The sequence below is a fragment of the Excalfactoria chinensis genome, chromosome 13 (genome assembly GCF_039878825.1).
Source record: "Excalfactoria chinensis isolate bCotChi1 chromosome 13, bCotChi1.hap2, whole genome shotgun sequence".
Classification (NCBI taxonomy): domain Eukaryota; kingdom Metazoa; phylum Chordata; class Aves; order Galliformes; family Phasianidae; genus Excalfactoria; species Excalfactoria chinensis.
In genome coordinates, this window is record NC_092837.1 from 239,097 (window position 1) to 265,325 (window position 26,229).

The 26,229-nt window shown below is 43.6% G+C and overlaps 2 protein-coding genes across 2 annotated transcripts in view; both read right to left on the reverse strand.

Moving 5' to 3' along the window:
- The window catches only part of KDM3B (lysine demethylase 3B), a 53,013-nt gene extending 42,413 nt beyond the window's left edge, over positions 1 to 10,600 (reverse strand). The window contains exon 1 of the mRNA XM_072347889.1: positions 10,308 to 10,600. Within this exon, the coding sequence (XP_072203990.1) occupies positions 10,308 to 10,478 (171 nt within the window). The 5' untranslated portion in view covers positions 10,479 to 10,600. The remainder of the gene's footprint in view (positions 1 to 10,307) is intronic.
- A 3,353-nt stretch (positions 10,601 to 13,953) lies between these two features.
- Positions 13,954 to 25,877, reverse strand: LOC140258023 (C-terminal-binding protein 2). The gene is made up of 9 exons (XM_072347890.1): positions 25,580 to 25,877; positions 24,820 to 24,974; positions 24,587 to 24,731; positions 21,279 to 21,485; positions 20,469 to 20,683; positions 19,557 to 19,687; positions 19,282 to 19,409; positions 18,578 to 18,698; positions 13,954 to 17,519 (listed from the first exon to the last, which is right to left on the reverse strand). Exons 1-9 carry the CDS (start codon positions 25,626 to 25,628, stop codon positions 17,348 to 17,350), a joined length of 1,323 nt encoding a protein of 440 aa, XP_072203991.1. The 5' UTR covers positions 25,629 to 25,877; the 3' UTR covers positions 13,954 to 17,347.
- Positions 25,878 to 26,229: the final 352 nt, after the last annotated feature.

A 26,229-nucleotide genomic window follows, 5' to 3' on the forward strand; every position in this document is an offset into this window, starting at 1 on the left:
GGCAAAGATCACTGAAAGCAGACAACAAATTCAACAGCCATTAATTAATTCAAACAACAAAGCACAGCTTGCCACTCAACCCCCAAAAGTAATAATCTATAAGCTTAATTTCTAATTTATTGCTTTATACACAACTCAAGGTAATTTATCACATTACAGACGTGAAATCAAGTCTGTATGGAAATTTATTCCAGTCTTAAACTATAATACATCTCACACTTCTAACAATTACTACAAATCAACCAAGTGGAAAAGCTCTACTTTAGCTGCAAATTTAACAAGTTACTTCCTGGTTTAAAAACAAAAACAAACAAGACTCCACAATCCTAGAGGAAATAAACTGTGTCTCTGATGAACTTCAGGATGGACATTCCACATTACTTTAAGGCTTTAAGGTGCTCACTAGATATTGTGAAAGGAGCCGTGATTGCCAGCAGCAGCAATGCCTTCTGTTACTTAACTCAAAAAAACAGATCTAAGCTTTCCTTATTGAAATCTCAGATCCGGAACTGGAGCTGAGAGAAACTTCTTCTAAAGCTATCACACCAAGCTCACCCCTCTTCCCTGTAACACAGAAAAGTTGTAGCAAGTTTGTTTTACACAATTCATGTCCAATACTCAGTTTTATTCCATGCATAAGAAACTGAGTCTCTCTAAACTTTGATTTACTATCATGGAAAGCCATAATTAATTCTAAACTAATAACACGTAGAGTTCTTTCCTGAACAGAAATGTGTAGAGCAGTCATTCCAAGCCTATGCAAGACAGTATATTGTATCAGGAGAAATTACCACTGTTGTTTTCAACAAATCATATCAAAATACAAGGGTTACAAACCTCAAGAACAATAGCTGTGTTCTCAGCTTCTGCAATAGAAACAGCCTTCCTGCATAATGGGAGCAGCAACAAGCAGAAGATGACTTGCACAAAGTATTGTTTGTGCATGTACTGCCTTGTATGACTACAGGAAACAACTACACAATTCGTAAGCAGAGGCCCAACACATTCAGCATAAGAAAAGTCCTAGGGGAATCCTGAAATATAGGTCTAAAGCAAGGGAACTGTTGAGTAAATAATACTTATTTGCTTTTGCCACATAAAGCAGCAAAGAAAAGTTCTACCTTTGTTGTAAAACTCAGAAGCTACAAGCAAAGCAGTCACACTATACCTCCTCTTTTTTTTCCCCATCTTAACTTGAAAATTACGTAGTTCTGAGTCAAAGGGAAATGATAAAGCCACAGCTACACCAGAATTACCTCTCCAATGAACCAATGGTCCTATAATTCATGTGATCACAGATGCCATCACCTGCTGATCCTTCTAACTTTACTTGCAACCAGTTTAGACAGTCCATTGATAACAGCAATGGTGCTTCACTAATACCAATGCTTTTGAACAGTGTTATTGATGATGACAAGTAGGTATAAAACAAGTGCAGATGTATCCACATAAAATAGTAATTAAAAAAAAGAAGACACTACTTAGATAAAATGCTTCTGTGGGATTTCCCCAGTTCTTCTGTGGCGAAAATGCCTTCCTGAAGCAGTATCTAACTACAAAGAATCTTGGGTTTTATTAATATTATTTAAAATCTAGAAAAGTTCTCTTGCAACATAAAAAGGGCCACAAAGATGATAAAGAGTCTGAAGCATCTCCTGTACAAGGAAAGGCCGAGTAACCTGGGTCTGTTCAGCCTGGGGAAAAGAAGATTGAGAGGGGATCTGATAATTGTTTATAACTATCTAAAGGGAGGTGGGAGGCAAACAGATGAGGCCAGGCTCTTCTCCACGGCGTGCAGCACTAAGACAAGGAGCAATGGCCTAAAACTTGAACATAGGAAATTCCATACAAATGTGGAAGAATTTCTTCACAGTCAGGGTGATGGAGCACTGGTACAGGCTGCCCAGAGAGGTGGTGGAGTCTCCTTGTTCAGGTATATGCCAGACCCATCTGAACACTGACCCGTGCTACTCACTGCAGGGAACCTGTATTAGCTAGGGAGTTGGACTCAATGATCTCTTGAGATCCCTTCCAGCTCCTGCAATGTTGTGATTCTGTGAAAATACAGAGGGTGTTTTGTAAACACATCTGTAATTTTCCCAATCCATCTCCTTACTTTTTCCTTTTTTTTTTTTTTTTTTGGCCAAGCCCAATAAAATGTAACACTGAAAAGTAGAGCTGTTGCTCTGTTTTATTTGATATACAAAGACAATCTAATATGCTTGCCCAGAAGATACTTTTCCCTCTACATGTTACACTAACATTCAGGTCTTCATACATTACAAATAACTACAGGCTGGTGCAAACAGAATTCCTCCAAGTCTTCCAAAGTCAGTTCCTCCAGAAAAGCAGTAACAAAACAAAAGTAGTACTACAGACATATTGGTCTTTTTCATCACATGACAGGCTCCGAGCATGATTTCTAATACAAAAACTACTAGAATTTGCTTCATTACAAATTGTACAAAGGACTAACATAGATGCCAAGTAGGAAAAATGTAAGAAAAACTTCACATTTTAGGGGTTTATATTCTTTACAAAAAATTAAAAAAAAAAAAAAAAAGGCAAAAAATACTTCAGAAGTATCCCTTAAGTGGTCTTAAATTTTATCTACTTTTGAAAGGAAAGATCGTCAGTTGCTAGAGAGTAGACAGAGACACAGGTTCAGTTCCTTGCTCCATCGGAATCTTCCTGCATGACCCTGGACAAGCCATTTAATCTCACTGGTTGCATTTCCACATTGGGAAACTGGAATAACTGTACTTATGCCCAGACAGGAGGCACCTGTTGCAGATTACAAAGTAAGTCTGGGTAAGAAGTTTATCCAAGACCTGTTACTCTAAGATGCAGAAAGAACCACATTGTCAACAAGTAAGGAAATCTAAAAAAAAAAAAAAAAAAAAAAAAGGAAGGTAGATACTAATATTACAACTTTGAGACATCTGAGATCTCATTCAGCTAACACCTGCATTAAATTAGATTTAAAAAATTAAAAAATTGAACTACAAAAGCTTTCAAATTGCTAATGCATCCAAAGAACTAATTTGAAATCCATAACAGCAAACTACAATGAAGTTCATGCCTGTGCACAGAAAACTTTCAGCTTCAAGTCCAACCTGAAACACACATATCCTAGGTGTTTTAGAATGGCTCCTGAAACTAAGAAAACAAAGCGGAATGCAAATAAGGAGAAAATCCTTTTTCTGTAGTAATTTATAATCAAGCCAGATTAAATACATATATATATATATATACGTACATATATATATATATCAATCATCATATGGCCAAAAAGAATCTCAGCACAATTACGACAAGGATCTACTATGCTTAAAGGCTGGCACTGACTAACAGGTATCACAGAAAGGTTGAGGTTGAAAGGAACCTCTAAGGGGCATTTGATCCAACCCACCTGCTCAGGAAAGGCTACCCAGAGCCAACTGCTCAGGACTACAATTACATAGCTTCTGAGCATGTCTAGCAATTGGACAGACCAGTATGATGGGAAAAGGTGTTGCACCTGAGATGTAAAAACAGGAAGGATCAGCACAATGAAAGGTGCTATAAAAGAGGGGAAGAAGATTGCTTACCCATATCAGAAGATCCCAGGTTCACAGGGAAAGTGCTACCAAAGAGGAATCTTCAACCAGAGATCCTTCCCCAGTGTCAGTCAGCCCTTAAATGGGGTCTAAGTGAGACGCAGCCAGGCTCCATCCCTTCCTACTACATAAACTGCCTTCACCTGTGCTCCCAGGGCTGACTGGGTCCTTTCCCCAGGCGCTCAATCAGTAGTTCAGGCTGTGACTCAACAGTTCCTATACACCATGGAGAGAGATTTCACCACCTCTGCAAGAAATCTGTTTTCAGTTACCCTCACCCTGCCCTCTATTCCTGTCGCCTGGCTTCATCCTCACTGCACTCTCCCATTAGGTATTTGTTTATACTCATAAAATTTCAGTATGAACTCTTGTAATAGTGAGGGGAGCAGACCATGCATGTGTCAGAACTAGATCCAGCACTCCAGCTGTGACCAGTACTGAGCAGAGGGAAAGCATCACCTGCATCAAACTGCTCAGAATATTCTGCCTAATGCAGCCCAGAATACTGTTAGAGTTATTCATACCACGGGTACATTGTTGACTCATTAACTACTTGGAGCCCCCCCACATCACAGTATCACAGTATCGTGCGAGTTGGAAGGGACGAGTTGAGTCCAACTCCCGGGATTCGAGCCTTCTGTGTAGCGAAGCGGCACTTCTACCCCATGCTCCACAGGGGGAATTTGAACCCTGGGCCTCCAGTGTTGCAAGCAGCAATTCTACAACTGCGCCACCGGGGCACACTTCTTCTGTACACACATCTTCTTCTGTAAAGCCACTTTCCAGTTGGGTGATCCGCAATACTTTCTGGTTGTTCTTTCCCAGCTGGAGGACTTTTGATCTTCTCCCTGTTGAACTTTTATGAGGTTCACATCAGCTCATTTGTCAAGTCCATTAAGGTCCTTCTGGATGGCTATTTGACACTCCAGTACATCAATGACTTGCCTAGATTTTGGGTCATCTACTAACTTGCTGAGAATATACTCTGCTTTTATCATCCAGATCAGTAATGAAAATGTAAAACAAGACTAGACTCAGTGCTGACACCTGGGATACTCCACTCATCACTTGGTGTTGACTATACTTTGCACCACCACCAATTACTACACTCTGGTAGTAACCATTGTGCCCCTTTTTGATCTACCTCACTGTCTGCCTGTCCAGTTCATACATCAAGATCTTCTCTACAAGGATCTTATGGGGTAAAATGTCAAAGGCCTTAATGAGGTCACTAAAGACAGCGTCCACTGCTCTTCCATCAGTCAGGCCTGTAAGTTCATTGTAGAAACTCATGAAGTTAGTCAAATATGACTCCTCTTTGGTAAATTCACACTGGCTATTCCTGATTTTCTTTTCTTTCACATGTCTGGAAAGGCCTCATCTCCTTCCCAGTGTTGATAGACAGACCAACATGTACTTCTTGAAGAAAGCAGGGACACTGTCTTTCCTTCAGTCACCAAGCTCTTCGCCATAGTTTCCATGATTGACCAGGGATCACCAACAACAGCCTCACAGCAACATTTGCCAGTTCCCTCAGTACTTGTGGGTACATCCCATTGGGGCCCATGGACTTACGTCCAGTTTGTATACTCACTGCCTGACCTGATTCTTGCTCCATACTTTCCCCTAGTCTATCTCCAGGACCTGGGATTACAGAGGGTCAGTATAGCTGGTACAGACCGAGACAAAAAAAGCATTCACTTCACCAACATTCTCTCTGTTCCAGGTATCCAGGTCCCCTGTTTTATTCAACAGTAGGTCCACGTCTTCCCTAGTCTTCCTTTCGTCACTGTCATATTTACAGAAGATTTTTTTGTTTTGTTTTTTGTCCTTGAAATCCCTGGACAGATTCATTTCCATCAAGGCTTTAGTGTTCCTAACTTCATCTCTGGAAGTTCAGACAATATCTCCGCATTCTTCCTAGGCTATCCATTACAGCTTCCATCCTCTGTACTCTTCCATTTGTATTTGAGTTTGGTAAGGAGTTCCTTGTTCAGTCATACAGGCCCCACAGCATTTCTGCCTGACTTCTTTGTTGAGTTACACCACCCGTGGAGGAAGTGATCCTTGAATATTAACTAGCTTTCCTAAGCCTCTCCTTCCTCTAGGGCCTTCTCCCACAGTACTCTTACCACACAGATCCTTGAAGATGCTCTTCTGAAGTCCAAGGTCGTAAGTTTGCTATTCGTTCTTCTCGCTGCCCTAAGAATTCTTAACCTAGAAGTCTTTTCCAGCCTTGGTAATTCTATTTTATGATCTTCACATTCCCAAATTCCACTAATTACTGGTGAGAATGAGGTCCAGAAGAGCCCCTCTCTTCATCAGCTCCTCTGTCACTTATTAGAGAAAGAAGTTATCACCAATGCCTTTCAGGAACTTCTTTGATTGCTTATGTCCTGCCAACGCTGTTCCTCCAACAGGTATCAGGATTGTTGAAGTCCCCCATAAGGATCAGGGCCAGCAAATGGAAGGCTGATCCTATCAATCTGTAGAGAGCCTCATCTGTTAACTCCACTTGGTCAAGTGGTCTGCAGCAGACCTCTAATGTACATTACCTAATCCTCCCTTTAAGCCTAAGGACTATACAAGGAAACCTCAAATTTCTGTTTCACAAAAGAAGCACTATAACCTAATGCAGTCAAGACACAAAAAGGGACTTTTTACAGCAAGTACTGGCAATACAAGGCAGTCACTACTAAGCAGCACTACCTCACAAGAGCAAGATTAGTCAGTGATAACGACAGGGAAGTAGAAAGAATATTTTTTATATAAAACAGGCTTAGAAATTGCAGAAGAAAGAAATCCAGTTACGGATTGAAAAGTTAAATGCTTTGATTAGATAGAGCATCTAAACAAAAGGAGGTGGCACAAACTATTAAATGCAGGGAAAAGCCTGAAGCATTGTGCAACTGGAGTCACAAGAACAGTAACCTCAGGAAAAGAGCTATACAGAGATAAAAAACAGAATTTTGTTTGAGTTCTTGAGGAAGTAGTGAGTATTTTGCTTTGCTTGTGCATGTAGCTTTTGCTCTACTTAATATGTCATGTTTATCTCAGTCCTCAAGTTTTCAGTTTTACCTTAACAATTTTTATCCTGATCCAGCTAGAAGGGAAAACAAGCAACTTACATAAGCTACAACTGCAGAGAGGTATTCCATCTCCCTTGTAACATCCCCGTTCCTTGCATTTCACCGTAAGTAGTTACAGAACTGCTCGACGCTTTTGATTCTTGATAAAAGCAGTCACGGGAAGCACAAAAGACACTGTGACGGAGCACTGGAACAGGCTGCCTGGGGGGGAGCGGGGGTTTGGAGTCTCCTCTGGAGATATTCAAGTCCTGCCTGGACACCTACCTGTGCAACCTGGCATAGGGAACCTGCTCTGGCAGGGGAATTGGACTCGATCTCTGGAGGTCCCTTCCAACCCCATGATTCTGTGATTGCTCACAGAATGAATAGAAATTGACACGGAAAAATTTGCATCTCACATGTTGGAAGACAGTGGGAAAAAAAAAAAAAAACAAAAAAAAAAAAACAAGACACAACAAGAATTCATAATACTTTGTACTAAGACACCAAAAATTATCGTACAGTAAGCGGGGAAAGTGTATACCCACTGCTTTGCAATCAGCTCTCTTTCAAAGAGCAGTATTTTACTTACCAAGTAAATAAATTATTTTTAAAAAAATGTTCAATATCCTGTTGGTCCTCAAATATTTATTTCATAACAAGAAGCATTATAGGTATGCTCTACCTACTGGCCTGAAGAACATCCATCCAGGCCAGCATTCTACCTTCAACTGCAACAATAGGAGACAGTGAATGAAACACATCAGACACTTTTGGGGCTCTATATATTACTTCATAAGACCTTCCAACATGCTATCTCATGTATACGTCTTGCTGACAGGAAGAACGATCCAAGATTATTACTATCCTTGCAGGACAGAATGAAGCAATGACAAGTAGTAGAGAAAGCAGTGTGGATACCATACGACTCTCCTAGGTTGTTGTGAACATTCCCACCACTTCCAGAGTCCCTATTTCAACTACTTATCAGCCAACTCATCTTGCAACGCTTACTGCAATCTGAATGCCTCTACAAACTTCCCATTCAGTCTCAGACAAATAACACCAAATTCCACAGCAGATGTAAACCTGACTACTGCATTTGGGCAGCATGCGTGCTTTTTCTCCACATTTTTTCCTATTGCCAAGAAGGCTTTCAAGTAACATCTCAAAAGTGATAGAAAGCACACAAACATAAATCCAGCTCTGTAGAGTTGCCGCATCCTTACTTAAAAAAAAAAAAAAATTACTCCCATAAAATCCCTTACAAATAAGACACTTTAGACTACAACATGCTTTTGTAGTAATACTGCATTTCCAGTATTAAAATACTATTTCAACAACTTTCTGAATTGTTTGAAACTCCATACTTTTTGACTGTTCTCCATCTTCCTGCTTTGAAAAGGCAGAGATATAAAACTGTTCTGTGTTTCTCAAAAGTGAACATGAGACTATGGGCTACTAAGAAAAACCATCTTTACAGGATATCATGAGAAAACACAGTCTGAATTTGAAGAGTAGATTAGATATTTTTTTCCTAGCCTTCTTCAGACCTAGTTATCTCAGAACAGTAATTCCTGAACTGGTACCAAGTCCTCATTTCTGGCTGAATTAATTTTGAAAGATGACTTTTTCCTAACAGGACAGAATGGAAAAGTTCTGTTAGAATAGACCTTGGAAGATCATCTAGTCAAACTGCCTGACCACCTCAGAACTAAGTAAAAGTTAAAGGACATTACTGAGGGCATTATCCAAATGTCTCTTCAACAACAGGCATGGGGACATCAACGACTTCCCTAGACACTTGATCATCCTCACAGAAAAGAGGCTTTCCCTGATGCCCAGTTTGAACTTTCCCTAGAGAAGCTTTGTGTCATTCCCACACATCTTTTCATTAAATACAAGGGAAAAGAGACCAGGACCTCTCTCTACAAACTTGCAGGGAAATGAGGTTGCTTCTGAGCCCTCTCTCCAGACTGGACAGCTCAAGTGTCCTCAGCTTCTCATCGTTCCAGCCCTTTTTATTGATTAACAATGTCAAAGCAGTGTTCATTATAAACAGAAAGAGCAATTACAACACTAAATGTTCCACAGTACAAAACTATGAGAAATTCACCTTGTGTATTTTGGACAGTTTGTATTCAGTAGTTCTTGTACAGATTTAGAAAATACAATATTTAGCAACAACTGCATCATTAGAACAGTATGAAACAGAAGTTATTCATGAAAAAAAGTGGGCTGAGAACAGCAGCATTACAGGAATGCTATGAATTCAAATAAGTCAAGGAAACAACAAATTATTTTCTATGCTATCAAGCATAGAATTTGATTTTTTTTTCTTTGTTAAAGTAGTTTAACGTGTCACACGACTGACAACAACACAAATGAGTTATTTTTAGTAGTCTGAGCAACACACCTCCAGGTCATATAGCTAAATAGCAGTAGGAATGGGTATTGCAAACACTCCTGACATCATAATCACATCTGCATTGAGTGGAACCATAACATAAGGGTACCAATACACATTGCAGGATCAATAATCTCCAGAGAGACTCTTCCTCAGTGGCAGTCAGCCCTTAAATGGGGTCTAGGAGAGGTGGAGCCAGACTCCACCCCTTCTGATCACACAGGAGAACTGCCTTCACCTGTGCTCCCGCAGCTGACTCAGTGCTCACCTCAGGTGATCAATCAGGGGTCCAGGCCGTGATCCAACGGTTCCCATACACACGTCAAATCCAGTTTGTTACAAAAGTGGCTTTCCAGACCAGGTCACAGCCCTAATGTGTTTCCACATTTCAGACAGTCTCATACACATCTAATTTCTTTCTCAATATCCCCTCTTCTATACACTTATTTATTTGCCTCCAGCTTAAATAAACAAGGGAGCAGCAATTGTGCATCAGCCTGTTCTCTGACACGGTTGGTAAACGCCAGGCCACAGGGGTTTGCAAAGCATTCCGTCACTCACAATAAATACTAGAAGTGGCACACACAAAGAGAAACAACTAGGATGCCTGTCCAGAGTTCTTTCCACAATCTCCACCCACGCATCTCACTGCGCTACACCAGACAGAAGAAAAACAAAACCAAAAGCATTTAAATGCATTACGCGAAATGCAAATTGCTGCAGATGAAAACAGAATCCAAGACCTAAAACCACCAACCACAACACAGAAGAACAAATTTAAACAAGGGACCTCACTTAGCCTGATCAAGTATACTTAACATCTTCCCAGGAAACAGCACCGGAAAGTTGTGCACACAAGCAGCAGTTCTGTACTTCAGCTATCAGAAATCACAGCAGCTGAGGCGGCCGGTTCCCCTCCACCCGACGCACGCCACAGCAGCGCGCTCCCGCAGGCTAGGCCCGCCGTTCCCGACCCGAAGCGCGTCCCGGCAGGCCCAGGGAGCAGCGCGGGCAGAGCTCTATAGAGAAGGGTAGCCAGCACGGTGCCACCGAGACCGACCGGGAGGAAGGCAACGTTCCACAGCCCCGGCCGCAGGCCCGCTCGCCCCGCAGCCCTGCCCTGCCCAGCCCGCGCTGCCGGCGGGAGGCCGCAGCACACGCGCGGGCAGCCCGGCCCGGCCCGCGACCCCCGCCCGCGCCCCGTCACCACCGCCGCCGCCGCCGGGTCCTCACCGCCAGGTCCTGGGGCACCGCTCCGCTCATAGCCCGCACCGTGCCGCTCCGCCAGGCCCGGGAGGGCAGCGCAGGCCCAGAGTCCGGCCCCGCCGCCTCGCCGTCGCCCGGCGCCGCCGCCAGCAGCAACAGGAGCCGCTTTCCCACGGGGGAAGCCGCCACGTCCGCCATCCCCGCCGGACAGAAGCTTCCTCCACCGCCGGCCCGAGCCCACCAACCGACGCGGCCCCGAGTCACCGACGGAACGACTGCCCCTCTCCAGGCCTCCGAGCGCCGCCCGCCCCGATCCCGGCATGCACCTCGCTAGGACGGTCTTCCCTCCCTCCTTCCTCTCCCCCAGAATGCTCCGCGCAACCCGTGCCAGGTTCGCTGCGGTTGCGCGTCAGGCTGTGCTGGAGCGGCGGCGGCCGGCCGGGCTGTTCTGCGGCGGAGGAACGGGGAGCCCTCCGGCCGTAGAGCTGCAGCGGCCACGGACAGAGCCTGGAGCAGTCGCGGAGCCGAGGGCCGATCGGCGGCCAGGTGCCGTAGAAGGAGGCCTTCCTGCGGCAGAGCTGCTTATGAACTCCAGGTTCAGTGTCTGAAATAACAGAAATTAAGGAGTTTTTACCTAAATTTCGAGGTAAATGGACATTATAAATAAGATACAGTAACAGCTGCACAAGTGGGGTTTGAGTTGCTTTAGATGGCTCTGAGTAAAAGTAGTAAAAGCAATATCGCTAGTCTGGGTTCTTCTCAGTTGATGCAGTTTTTTAATGGTATTTATTAGGGGATAATTATGATATATCATAGTATGTGGAGGTGGGGTCAGGAAACCCAAAGCACAGATGGAACTCTGCTTGGCAAGGGATGTGAAAAATAACTAGGGATTCTGCAGATGCATTGGTTAGAAGAGACAGGCCAAGAAGAGTGCGCCTCTTCTGACAAATGAGAAGCGAAAACCGGAAATAGACACAAAGAAGGCTGAGGTACCCCACTAGTTCTGTGCCTTCACAGGCAGACAGAATTCATGTGTCCCTCACATCCCTGGACCTCTAGGTGGGAACTGGGGAAGCAAAATCCCTCCCACTGTAAGAGAAAAGCAATTCGGAGGCTGTCTTATGAGAATAAATGTGTACAAGTCTGTGAGGCCTGATTACATGCATCCCAGGGACTTGGAGAACCAACAGATGTGGCTGCCAATCCATTGGCTTTGAAATCCATCATATTTGGAAAGTTGCAGCTCTCAGGTGAAGTCCCCCATGACTGGAAAAAGGAAAACATCGCTCATTTTTAAGGGAGAATTGAAGATCTGGGGAACTACATGCCAGTAAGCCTCATGTCAGTGTCTGAGAACATAATGAAACACATCCTCCTGGAAGATGTGTTGAAGCACATGAGGGACAAGCAGGTGATCTGACAGAGCCAACACAACTTCACCAGGGGCAGATCATTCCTGACCAATCTGGTGGCCTTCTATGATGGAACGACAGCATCGGTAAACAAAGAAAAGGGCAACTGATGGACTTGGGCAACTACCTGGACTTGTGCAAGGCCTTTCACATGGTCCCACACCACACTTCCATCTCTAAACTGAAGAGAGATATGAGTTTGAAGGCTGAACTACTCAGTGGATAAGGAATTGGTTGGAAGGCCAAAGCCAGAGAGTTGTGGTCAGCACCTCTATGTTCAGGTGAAGGCCAGTGACTGGTGGTGTCCTCCAAGGACAAGGTCAGTCTTAAGACCGGTACTCCTTAACATCTTTATCATACAACAGAAGGGATGCCATCCAGAAGGACCTGAACAAGCTCAAAAAGCAGACCCGTGTGAGCCTAATGAGGTTCAACAAAGCCATGGGTAAGGGCAATCACGGATACATATACAGACTGGGAGAAGAACCTGCTAAGAGCAGCCCTGCCAAGAAGGACTTAGGGGCTTGCAGACCAGAAGGCCGACAATATCCTGGGCTGCATCAAGAGGGGTGGCAGCAGAGTGACGGAGGGGATTGTCCCTGTCTACTCCACCATTGTGAGGCCCCACACAGAGTACTGCATCCAGGTCAGGGGCCCCCAGCACAAGAAAGATGTGGAGCTGCTGGAGAGGGTCCAGAGGAGGGCTACAAAGATGATCTGAGGGCTGGAGCACCTCTCCTACAATGAGAGACTGAAGAAGCGTGGCTTGTTCAGTCTCGAGAAGGCTCCAGGGATGCCTCACTGCAGCCTTCTAGTACTTAGAGGGAGATTATAAACAGGAGGGAGACTGACTTTTTACATAAGTCTGGTAGCAATAGGACAAGAGGAATAATTTTAAACTAGAATAGGGGAGATTTAAATAAGCTGTGAGGGGGAAGCTTTTCATTGAGAGGGTGGTGAGGTGCTGGAACAGGTTGCCCAGAGAGGTTACTGATGCCCCATCCCTAGACATGTTCAAGGCCAGGTTGAATGGGGCCATGGGCAACGCGATCTAGTGCTTGATCTAGCAATTGGCAACCCTGCCCACAGCAGGGTGGTTGGAACCAGATGATCTTCCAACCCAAAACATTCTGTAATTTTGATGTTAATGGAATGCTATTGTCATGATTACCTGCTCCATTTCAACAGTCCTCATGTAGAACAGTACAGTGCCCCAACCCTAGTCCTTTTCAACGTGCTTGTAAAACGACTTAGTTCTTCAGAATTCTACGTGCAGCTTTTCACTTCTTTCTGCTTCTGCATTCAAGACACAGTAGCACTGATGGAAACTGGATTGAGAAATAGATGCTACACTTGATATCAGAACAGGGATGTTTTTGTGAAAATCATTTGTTCTTTACTGTTTTCTCAGAGTCACAGTTGACAGTGAGTCACCATCAGCAAAGACAAGTTGCTTTCACCTACATCTACTAAGAATGATTGTGCCATGTTGATTTCACTAAACGGCAGTATTTCATCTTAGTTACTTTCTGGTTACAGGGATACAATTGATTTTAATAGGAGATGGGTATGGTGATGCCCAAATACCAGTTTGTAGAATGCCTGTCCTCAGAATTGTATTTCTTTATCCCCTTATCTGCGCTCCTTATAAGTTGCCTGATATTAATCCTGATGTGGGATGCTGATAAAATAGCAGACAGATTTCAAGACAGATTATTATAGAGAGTTATTTAGAGAGACGCTCACAATACTTTTTTGGAAGCTGTATCTGCCCTAGATATTTTAAAGAACTATGAAGAACTTAGGAATTTCCAAGATAAGACACAAAACCCATAACTGTCTCAAAGAGGAACTGGTTATTTCTCAGCCTGCTCAAAACATCTGTTTAACCCAATACTTTGGGGGGGAGAGAGGGAGGGAAAAAAAAAAAAAAGCCACACTTTCAACATGTGAGAAGGCAAATAAGCAAGTACTAAGTACTGAGCTGCACCCAACGCTGTCTCTTAACCCCAAAGATGACTGTTTCTTCATTTTGTCACCTCCAGTCTTTGCTGATTGCGAGTTCTCCAGAATCCTAAGAAAGTCCTTCACCATTGGGATCTAACTGTGGGAAATCCAACGCTTCTATTGTGAGAAAAGTGGGACTGATGAAAACAATCACATGTACATGCTTGTTTTTTGTTTTGTTTTATTTTACACCACCCCAACCCCCTTCAACGTATGCTGTATTTCAGGCCACCACTACCACAGACAGCAGCCACATTCTTTGGAGAAGTTTATTAAAATATATCCAATAAGTAATCAAACATTATCTAATAAGTAAGGAGAGAACTGGAGTGAGAGAAACATCTGTACAGAGGACAGTGCTGTAAGCTTTTGTTTTACATGCTTTATTTCAATGTTTCACAGTTTAGTTATTGTCTACAAAAATATATTTCTGAAACTCTTGAGTCCTCTATAAAAAAAAGCTGGTCAGCAGCAGTGACCCTGACAAACAGAATCTACCTTGGGACAGTATAAGCACCTCCTGTAAGCAGGTTAGTGAAGGTAGGGCACTCCTGCCTCACCCTAGGAAACTTCTGTTCTTTGGGAATAAAGCTCTGCACTAGTTCGGATGGAAGGTATTTTAAGATGGAAAAAAAAAAATAAATAAAAAAATCCTTCCACTTCTGTGTACTTCACTAAAGTTGAGGAGGAGCTGTGAGTCAGTTTATCACTCATGAGAGGGTGCTGTTGAAAGGACTTGGCACTCATGGGATGGAGAAGACCACAGTATACTTCAGTACTGTTCTTTTTTTTTTTCTTTGAGCTGTCTGTTCAGAACAGCCTTTGGTCTGGTGATGGCAAGTTCAGTCTACACACAGAGGTACAAATGGCATACAAGCAGAGTAATTCTACAAGCAGAAAGAGAGCCCTTCACTGAAGTCGCGGTCAAGGTTCTGTTCAATTTTTACCTCAGCATTTTCTGCTGAGGCTCTCATCAAGGGAAACACCTTCATATCCAAGCACTTTGCATGGTGTTGGATAAAGCAGAGCCACTATCGCTGTCACATTCCACCCGTACAAGAGAAGGGATGCCTAGATTCACAAATACAATCACTGGTGCTGTCAGCTTTAACTCCTCAGTACCCATAACAAAGTATTTCTTACAACATCAATTAGCCACTCCTACATTTACTAGTCACCAAATAAAAAGAAAATGAGAAACTCAAAACATCCCCTAAATGAGATCTTCCCACTCTTCTTCAGAGTGCACAGAGCTGCCTGATCTTAAATATATAGATGGATATGCTGCCTTTAACGAAAAACATCTACCTTTCATTGTGCTCTGAAATGGGGAAGATGAATATACTCTGATTATCCATACTCACAAAAGTCATACCTAGAAGCACCATACCATAAAATAATCTGCAGACATGAACCTCTATGCAGAGTAGGAATTTTTAACAGCAAATAAGGAAACAGTATTTATGGACGGACTGCTTCCCTAATGCAGTAATAGATCAGCTCAGTCCCTGAATGAAGGATCTTCCCCCCAATCCATCTGTCAGAAGAACAGCTTTCTGATTTAACAGTTTGCAAGATGTAGGCTACCTAAAAATTAAAGAAATCAGAAAAAAGCTGCTGGTTATTTTAGGTACGGCTCAAACTGAAGTGCTTCTGAGCTCTAAGCTTCCATTCAGAAGAAATTTCCTGTAACTTGCACCTAACACCAATCCCAGTCTGACCTGGTAAACCTGAGCAGCCAAGGAGGTATATGGATTTTAATTAGAATCAGCATCATCCATGAAACACAGAAGCCAATCTTCATTCACACAAATACCTTATCAAAAAAAGACACTCAACACTAAATAATATCTCGCTAATGCTGAACAGTTAAAAACAGATCTGCAAAGATACACCTGAAGCTTACAACTTGTCTATTTTTCTTCCTTGAATTGCCAAAGTTTTGTTGTTTTTGTGTGGTTGGAGGGACAGTGACAATGCAGAGAGGCAGGCACATACGGGGAAAGGAATGAATCACTTCACCGTATCAATAGTAAGCCAGATAGTAGGCTATTATATAAACACAGTGTTGGAGAATAATATAAAAACAGGGAAGAGCCTGAAACCTTTGCTACTCTGAAAGCTTTGTTCAACTTCTTCAACTGCAAACAGCCTAAGTAGATTATTTTTGTCCACTCCTCAAAGTGTATTTCCAATCTGTTCCCACCTATTCATCTCCCAGTCACAGGCATTCAAAAGGAATCAAGCAAGGCAAATAAAAATCACACATAAGGTATGCCTCCTGTAGCACCTAGTATAACAAGATGAAAGGAATATTTAGAATTAAGGAAAATCCCCTGGGGAATCTATTTTACTGAAGGCTCCACCCCCCTCTCTAAGACATGAATCAACTGTTTGGGACAGAGAAACACGAAAAAGCTTCAGAGTAACAATTTTGCCTTGGCTTTAGGTGATAACGTAATTGCGTTCTCTTCTCCCTTGGATGAATAAGCCTATGCAAACAGCCTTTATCCTAAATGAACAAGCATTGAGATTAAAAAACAAAAACAAAACAAACAAAAAAAAAGCTCAATTTTACTTTGCCCTCTACTGAAAATGCAACATATGCTAGCTATACTAACTAGACTAATTTGGTCAAGCCTTAAAAGCTTTCTCCATCAACACCAACTAGTGTCACTAGCACTACTACGTTGCTTCTTACTGGTGCAGTTCTGTAGAGCAATTTTAACATCATATACTCTGCAAATAAACAGCATCATTAGACTGAGGTACACACGTGCAAGGAACCAGCAACCACAGCTATTATTGCTACTTGCTGTCTCCCAGTGCAATTTTTTCCTATTTCTGCATTTTCTCATCTTCTCTGAGGTACATTCACATAGGTAAATTTTTGAAGCCTTGCAAACACAGCGGCCACTGGAACACATTTGATGACTTTTTAAATTCATTTCAAATTATTTACAAGGCTGACTTTGAAACTGTTATTTTTATCTTCAGGCCTAGTACTGCATAGACAAAACTTACAGTCATGAACAAGCACTGCTTGTGCTGTCCGTTCTCACAGATTAATTCATTAAAATTAATTATTTTAATTAAAACAAGCAAGGTAATTCACAAAGCTGAAGTTGCATTTTACTGACAGCATAATACAGACAAGTCACAACTTCTCCAATTTATTCGTCTTTTTCTGGTATTCCCCATGTCTACACTTTGAGAGGTACAGCCAAAAGGAACTTACACTGCTACAACTGAAAAACGTGTCCTGAAGTCTGTGGTTAGGGACACTAAAGGCCATCCCTGATCAGGCAGCATTACCTCTTCTATATTCAAGTGCACTAGAACAGTTCCCTGTCACAGACAACTGAGGCAGACATATAGGAAAAAAACACTGGTTAAACCAAGTATTTCTAAGGGGAGGTAAGGTCACTACTGTCCTACCCCAGAGAAGGAAAAGATTCACCAAGAGATTATAACTAAAAGAATTACAAAAATAAAGGCAAGACCTGAAGTTTGCCAGTAATGAAATGCATTGTCCTGTCCTGCATTAACAGGAAATGGTCTCTGCAGGGTGCTTAAGAAAGTCCTAGCAGAAGATTCTTTTTGTTTGTTTTTCCTGCTGACAGAAAAGAGAAGATAAAGATGCTGCTACTGATCAGCAGGAATCTCTCTGTCTGCATCCAGTTTGCTTGTCTCTCCTGGGGAAGGGGTACGCGGTGCAGAGTGGGAAACAGAAGGGATCCCATGAGCTACAATCCCTTCCACTACTGGTGGTTCTGGTAGCCCAGGAGTGGTTACTCCCACTACTCCTGGTGGAAACCTGAAACCAATAGAAACAACATAGAAGTTACATGCTGGTCTAGCAGTTATGCAAGGGGAAAAGAGATGTGTGTGCCCTCAGGCAACTGCTGAAAACAGATCCCTCTTTTGAGCAGAGCTGCCCCAAAACAGAATGCAGGGAAAGTCTCCAGAGCTGAAGAGTAGCATTTACCACCCATTACCAAATTGTTCTCAGACAGACAGAGGCACTTCTAAGTCATGTACTAAGCATTTGGAAGACAGGTGCAAAATTTGTAACCAGTGGGAAATAGCATGGGTAACAGTGTGGGTGTAGCCTGAAGAGCTGGCCTCTCCAACAGAAAGAATGCAGTCTACCAGCTATCCTTCACTGGGCTCCAACAGAAAAGTAAAGAGCCAGACTAGAAAATCAGTTAAAATAAGATGAAAAATAGTAAAGACACCTATGAATTGTTAATGAACCCTTTACTTCTATGTGGCCTCCTTGTACCTTTCTTCTCCATTAATACATCAGGATCTCTGCAGATATCTCATAGAAAGGAAGAGAATATATTTCTTAGTCCACAGACAGGAAAAAAACAGATGGAAGAGAAGCTATCCACAATCACTTGGCAGGTCTGTAACAGCCTGAAATATAACCCATTGAGGCCACTGACTGAAACTACTGGCTGATGTTTTTGTTTTGTTTTTTAAAAAGGCCTCATCTGTGATGCAGGTAAGAACCATGTTTTATTTGTACAGCCACAGCAATACACACAGCTGATGCATGTTAAGATCCAGACCTCTTTTCAGGCATCCAGCAGACTTTTTTATACCCATTGGAAAGGTCTTGCAAGAATTAGGAAAAATTTATCAGCACCCAGCTGGAACTAAGCATACTCAGGAAAATGTTAAATCCTAGAACGGTCTCAAGAGTGCTGCTGTTATGTTTCTGCAAAAAGCTCATTTACACTGTAAAAAGGCACAAAAAGCACACCTGCTTGCAGGTACAAGCAGTTCTCAAACCCCAACAGTGATGACTGACCTACTGCAGCAGAAAGATGTTTGGAAGCAATAACTTGGACAACCTACATATCTCACCTGTACGCTGCAGCTCCATTGAGTTCTGGGTGGATACCTGCAGGATCAATACCAGACCACTGAGCTGCTAACAGCAAATACTCCTTATTAACACAGTTCCTCAAAGCATCAGGAATATGACCTGTGGGAACACCAAGAATGACAAACAAAACAGACGAACAAGTAAAAACAGGAGACAAACAGCAGGGAAACAGGAGACAAACAGAAGAAAAGTATGAAGGAAATGTTCAGTATCTTTTCCATCTACTCCCATATGATAACGATGCTCAGAGGAGTCTACCTTGCCCAACACAGGAAACCGATCATCCCTTACCGCTTCGGTGACCTTGGGGAAATCATTGCAAACATAAACTGCAATGCCAAGGCTTACTTTCCCTAAGAGACAACATGTGCTACTCCAAAAAAAAGTGTACAAATTAACTGACAAAGGAATTATTGCAAAGGATTTAGAAAATGTAGTAAGTAAAAGACTGCAACTCTTATGCCTTCCAAAGGAAGGAAAGTGCCACTCCAGCATTAGTTACTAGATTCTCAAAAGGCAAAGAGACAACTATCACCTCACACTCCAGTTCCAGAAACTAGTTAATAAGCCTAATACTTAAAGAACAATTAGCAGTTCCAAATCCATAACCCTTGCAGTGAACTAACAAAAAGACACCTAAACATCCATCAGCAGCTGCAGAGCACAGAGTCTTCCTCATTACCTGTAATAGCTCTGCGGATCTCTTTAGCTGCATCTTCTCTGGATTCAATGGAAGCCTGCTCACTGTACCAGGCAGTGTGTGGGGTGCAGATCACATTGGGTGCATCTTTTAAGGGCCCCTGAGCAAAGCTGTGGGGGGGAGGAAAAAAAAAAAGGGTTTATCTCCAGAAGTGATAATCCCACCTGTCCTCTCAAGTATCACTGTAATTTAAATTAAAAAAGAATTAGCTGGTGCATGAATCACAGGATAACACAGGTATGCAGGCACAGCTTTACCTGAAAGGCTCAGATTCATGTACATCCAGTGCCGTTCCTCTGATTCTCCCCTCTTTCAAGGCTTGTGCTAAGGCTTTCTCATCGACCAGACCTCCCCGGGCTGTGTTCACTAGGAAGCAGCCCTGGCGCATCTGGAAGAAGAAAAACATTAAGCGCGTTGATAAAGAGATTTTTCAAGGGAACAAAGTGAATCTTGGGAAGTCTACTGGAAATGAGCAGCAGCCTGCAGTGATTAGATGAGGCCCGGATGAACTAGGAGTGCTCTCACTGCAAAGCTAACAATAGGGGAAATGCCTGCAAGCGATGCTTGAGAAATTTGCCTTTAAAATGAACAAAAACCACAAGACAATAAGGGCAAAAGTGGAACTCTCAAGTTTTGCACTCTGCATTCATCCTACTATTTTAGAGAAGAAAGAGGACACAAATCAAGTACACAGCTATACAAAATTGGACTGTTCTATCCAGGTGTCTCTAATGAAAGCACAGTAAAGCATTCACAAACTACTGGAGTAGAGCCCAAGACTGGCTTTGCAGTGGGCTTGGGCAGAAAGACCTTGGCAGAGCAGCGTAAAGAAGCTCACAGTCCCAGCCACACCAGATCTGGCTGTAACCAGTAAAGCCACTTATGAATTTTAAAGGTAATTAGAAATTATTTAATCACTTAAAACATTCTTAATAATTCTTAACAGATTACTTCGCAAGAAAAGATAGTCCTATTTTTCTCTTGACAAGAAATTCTATAAGCACAAAGCACAGGCACCCAGATCCACATGCTTCCAGCCTCCAAAGGCAGCAGGAGGCACACGGTAGAGGCAGCAGGATTCACACGCTCTCAGCCTCTGTGAAAGCAGCAGTTTCTGTTTGCATTCATTTCCACAGTGTTCTGTGGAGGAAATCAAGCTCCTGCTGCACCTGTTTAATAGTGAAGTCATTGATGAGGTGATGGTTATGTTCATTCAGGCTGCAGTGCAATGTGATGCAATCGCTGTGCATTAGTAGATCCTGCAGGGTTCCTACTCGTTGTAAACCCAAGGATCGCTCCACTCCATCCGGCAGATAGGGATCATAGAAAATCACGTTGAAGCCAAAGGACTTGGCTCGCAGAGCCACTGCCTGTCCAACTCGGCCTTCACAAAAGAAAACCCACAATCATCAAGGAAAGGTAAAACAAACTTTAAAGACAAGATACTGGGGTAGACTGGGAGCCTACACTGGAGTTTACCACCAAGGCCCAAGGTAATGCAGCCCTGGACATTCCTAGGATTGCCATAGCAACCCACAATAGGCAATTCAGTGTTGAGCCCATGTGGCTAATTCTAGCTCTTCCCCATGCAATAGCCTAAAAAGGAGCTCTGTTTTTCAAATCAAGCCTGTACCTTGATTCAGAGGCAGTAAAAACTCGAAGGAAATGGAAGCTTCCAGGCAGCTGTGTTACTGATAGAGAGCCTAGTATATAAGGGAAACAATCACTGAGAATAGCTGCCTGAAAATTCCAATTCTAACAATAAGGAAAAAAAAATTCCCAAACCCATGACACATACCCAACTCTTCAAGATGTTCATCATCACAGAATAGGGCACTAGCATTTCTTATGAGTCAGTGTGTTTCACAATGAACAGATGTAGAATCATCTTTTTTTTTTCCCCCCTCTCTAGTCTGCAACTTCTTTAGTTCCCAAAGACATTCAGTTTACTTCTCAGTCCAAAGATTCCCATCACTTACCTAGTCCAATGATGCCCAAAGTCTCCCCACGGATACGCACAGCACCTCCAGCCACTTCTCGAATCTGCTCTACACTTGAGGCTCGATTCCCTTCCCGCATAGCCTGATGTAGCCAAGTAACACGTCGATAGAGGTTCAAGATGTGGCAGAGAGTAGAGTCAGCAGTTTCCTCAACTGAGGAGGAAGGGATGTTGCAAACTGCAATGCCTACAAAGCCATAGAGTTCATGAGATTATTACCATCACAGCACTAAACCAAAATACAGCTCCCTAGGCAGAAGTACTGAAACATAATTTGGTGCTCCAGAACTACTACCAAGAATAGTACCCAAGGAAATGGTTGCAAGTTGTACCAGAAGAGGTTTAGACTGGACATAAGAAGGAACTTTTTCTCTCAAGAGAGTGGTCAGGCACTGGAATGGCTGCCCAGGGAGTGGTGGAGTCTCTGTCCCTGGCAGTGTTCAAGAGGCATCTCAATGAGGAGCTACAAGAGATGTTTTAGAGGTTTGTTATAGCTATGGTAATGGGAGGACGGTTGGACTGGATGATCTTGTAGGTCCTTTCCAACCTTGTGATTCTATAAAATGCAGAATTCATTTCAAAAAGTAGTTCTACAGCAACATACATAGGACCAGACAGCTTTTTAACCCCAAGGAAATATAATCCCTTCCTTATATACAGATATTAATTTGACACCCTAACCAGCTAAAATAAACAAAAAACTTAAAAGACAAAACCGCCAACCAACCACCAACCAACCGCCTGAAATGAGGACAAGTGGATCACACCAGTGACACAAGAAAACTTTGTAAGGTCTACATTGAAAGATACACTCTTCCCAGAGATACTCTTGGACAGACTGTAGAAGAATTAAGGTGACAGATTGTTAGGTTCTTTCATGCCTCACTGACCAGATGCTAACTGCAACTAACAGCTTCTGCAGGAGCAATACTAATAAATTAATTAACTGTAGAGAAAAACCACAAAAGTTTGAAATTACATTTAAAAATAGTGACACAATCATACTCCAGAAAAACACGGAGCCAGAAGGGACCATAAAACAAAGGCTAGAGCCATCAGGTATGTTGTACCAACAGAGTTAAGGTGCTGGAAACACAGATTAATGTCAAAAAACAGAAAGACATCAGAGCATTGTAAACAAAACCTGATCGTTCCTGAACAAGCTGCCCCTCCCCCCAAGAAAACAAAACAAAAGTCACAGATAGGCAGGCAGCATACAGCTTCACTGCTACCATCCTCCATTCCACAGCCTCCCAATAGGGATAATACCTCTTTTTAAGATTTTTTTTTTTTTTAATCTGACAACATTTTTAGCAGTCAAGAAACAAAAATAACTTGATTAAAATAAAGCGGGCCTATTCTGAACTGTGACCTTAGCCACTTGTCAAAACAAGCAAACTTTTTCTCCTCAGAAGTCCACCAGCTATCTAAAAATTAGGGGCAAAATTCAGGTAATGGTTGGAAATTCAGCAGTGCATCACAGGAGACATTCAACTAACTTTAGATCACAGTTTCATTCCTAGCCAATTAGGAAAGCAAAAGCTATGCACAATCCCAGATATGACTTCTTTTATCTATCAAACACTTTATATTTGTGTCACAATGCCACACATTGTGTTTGGAAGAGATAAATAGAGCAGACAGGAAAACCCAACTAACTTCTTTTAATTTCACTAGTTACCAGCTCATTCATCTTCAGAAAAGCCACATGCATTCATCTCTTACATAACTAGGCACATATCTGTGTTTACATGCAATACGATATTTGAGTGGAAGAAAGCACACACACAACCCTTTGGACCAATCAAAGGATTGGGAACAGGTTAGAAACAGCACCGTACCTAAGAATGAATTAAAGGGACTGGCTAAGCATGGAAATAATCATGAGTTGTCCACTGAAAAGAAAAATTGGCTATGAATAAGAAGCATCACACTAGCTGTCCAAAGCAAAAATGGCAAGAAGCAATTTGATGGCAAAAAGAACTATGCCTGCTTTGGTTCAGTGCAGAATGAGAAAGGAAAGCTTTGAATCTAAATCAAAGACATGCAGGGTAACACTAAGTAGAGAATCCCAAGAGATTACTAGGTTTGGAATGCAGCCCTGAAGAATAATGACTGGGTAAGAGGCAGATACCCTGCAAGGAAATCAGCAATCTTTAGCCAAGTGGTTCAGCTGAAAACACTCTTTAGGCTTCAATCAGGCACTAGACAAACTTGCATTCTTCATTTATTTACAATTCATCTGTTCCTACAGATCTTGGAACTGAATAGTCTATTACAATTTTATATATAAATACTTGCACTTAGTTTAAGCTTAATTTTATTTGTATTAAGAAAGCTTTCAAAACATTGAAACAGCCTCAAGAAAGAAGGTAAGGGATTCTTAGCTGATCCATCTCCCTAAGGAAACTACAAAGTTCAAAAGCCAAGCTGCCATATCTTTGGTAACAAAAATATAAAGATGATAGTAAATATCCAAAAGGTTACTTACAGGAAAAACTCACCTGTATGGAAGCCTTCAGCCTGCTGGGAAACACTGAGGCAATCTCCACCTAGGAGCAATCTCCAAGAGATGCTACCTTAGTGGTGGTCAGCCCTTAAATGGGGTCTAGAAGAGGTAGAGTCAAGCTCCACCCCTTCCAGGAGCACAGCTACATTACTCTCACCTGTGCTCCCACAGCTGACCCGACACTTGCCTCAGCTGATTACTCAGAGATTCAGGCTGTGATTACCAATTTCCCATACAAACAAATAGCCACTTTTGTCACCTGATACTGAGACTCTTCCCATGCCTAAACTTCAAAGTTCTTAAGTAACCTGTAAAATGTTGTATTAAAATCTACCTGCTATAAAAACATTTAAAAAACAAATGAATAAATAGATCACTAAACTACCATCTACAATGAGCTTACCCTGCATCAGCACTTAAAGGCTGCTTTCAGACATCTGTTTGCACAATCACTTTCCCACAACCAATCCAAAACTGCCTCTCTGAGAAGTTATGCAGACATTGTATTTCAAGCTCCTAAACTCCAGACAATTTCAAAGAACCCACCTCTACAGCAGAAAAGTTTGAGATCTGAGAATCTTCCTTTCAGGCCACCTAACAGCTCAGACATTTCCTGCAACCTAAATATGCAGCTCCATGGGAGCTCCCACTAAACAGCTCCAAATCTTTTTGTGTAAAGGTTTACAAATGTATTCAGTTATAAAGGCAGAAAAAAACATACAGTTTTCCACTCCTCATTCAATCCTGATCACAAAAGAGCCCACATGGCATCATCGTACCTAATTCTGCAGCAGATTTGATGTCAACATTGTCATAGCCACTGCCAATACGCACAATGACCCTGAGGGCTTTGAATTTCTCCAAATCCTGACGAGACAGGGTAATGGTGTGATACATCAGAGCTCCTACTGCCTCATTCAGCACCTACAAGAGAAAGTCCAAATCAATTTCTGGTTCCTTACTCAAAGAGACAGAGCTTTACATTTAAATACTCTCACGTTTTCTTCCCTACCTTCTCATGGATTTCCTGAGTTGACTGAGCATCACAAAATGCAACTGTAGCAACATCTTTCAGGATGGGCATCTCCACAGTGCAATCTCTTCCATCCAGGAGCGCAACCAGTGGCCGTGATGGCATTGGGCCATTCACAGTAGGAGGCCGTATGCCTATTAAGAAAGTCAACAGGAGTGGTTACATGAAAGATAAGAACTCTGGAGTCCTCATCTGAGGTCCACTAAGTCCCTCAACAACAAGGAAATGAATCTAAGAGGAAAAATAAATAATACTCCCATACCATCATTGATTCAAATCTTTATTTTTTTTTTTTTTCTTTTATAAAGCTCAATCATTTATAAGGTTACAGAAACGACATAATCTCAAACACATCATCTTACTCCAGAATCCTAAAACCAATATCAGTCGACTCAGGCCCAGTGTGCGTTACACCGCCTCCTTCCGGCTCAGCAATCCCATGGAGCGGTTCCGTTCCCTTCTTACGTGTGCAGACGGACCTCCGAGTTCACGGCGCCCCTGACAGCCAACCCCTGCCGCCCCTTTCCGGGAGAACCGCTGCCTGCGGCTCAGCGCCAGGCACGCCAACGGCGCCGCAGAGCACCGCGCCGCAGGAGGAGCGCGCCGGGAAGCGGCCGGAGGGGATCCGCTCGGGCGGGGAGCGCCGAGGCCGGATCCCCGCCGCGCAGGGGCGGCCACAGTACGGGGCGGGACCGCCCACGCGGCACCGCCACGGCCGAGGGGCTCCCGCCCGCCTCACCTTCACAGATCCGGTCCAGCCGCTGCCGCTTCACTTTGTGCCGGTCCATGGGCCGCAACGCGCCGACGCTCCGTGCCGCAGAGGAACGCCGCCGGCTCCGGCGGGAAAGCAGAAGGGCCGGGCCGCAGCCCCCCGCCGCGCGGCACAGCAGCCGCAGGAGCGTCGCAGACGGGGCGCCCCTCTCTTCCGCTTCCGCCTGCCGTCGGCGCGGGACGCCGCGCCCCGCCCCACAAACCTTTGCGGCGCGGCCGGGAGGGACGCCCTGCGCGGCCGAGGGCGGCGGCTGCTGCGCTGGGAGCTCCCGCTGCTCACCGCCCGGCCCCTGGCTGTGCTCGAGCCCTGAGCCGACCGAGCTCTGCGGGAGCGGCGCCCGCCGTCGAGCCGGGAATCGGCGCCCTTCCCGCACAGCCGCCGCGTCTGGGCCCTGCCGGGAGTCAGCCCCCTCGCGGGTAGTGAAGGGCCGCCCCGCGCACCGGCCGTGAGCTGCGCGGCTTGCGGCGCTGCCCGATAAGGGCCGGGCGGGGTCAGAGGCACCTCCAGAGAGCGGAACTACCGCCTCGGCTCCGCTGGGAGGACGATGGCGGTGGCGAAGGCCCCACGTCGTTCCTTGTGGGGCGGCGTGGTTGGGCTGCCCCGTACTTCGTACCCCG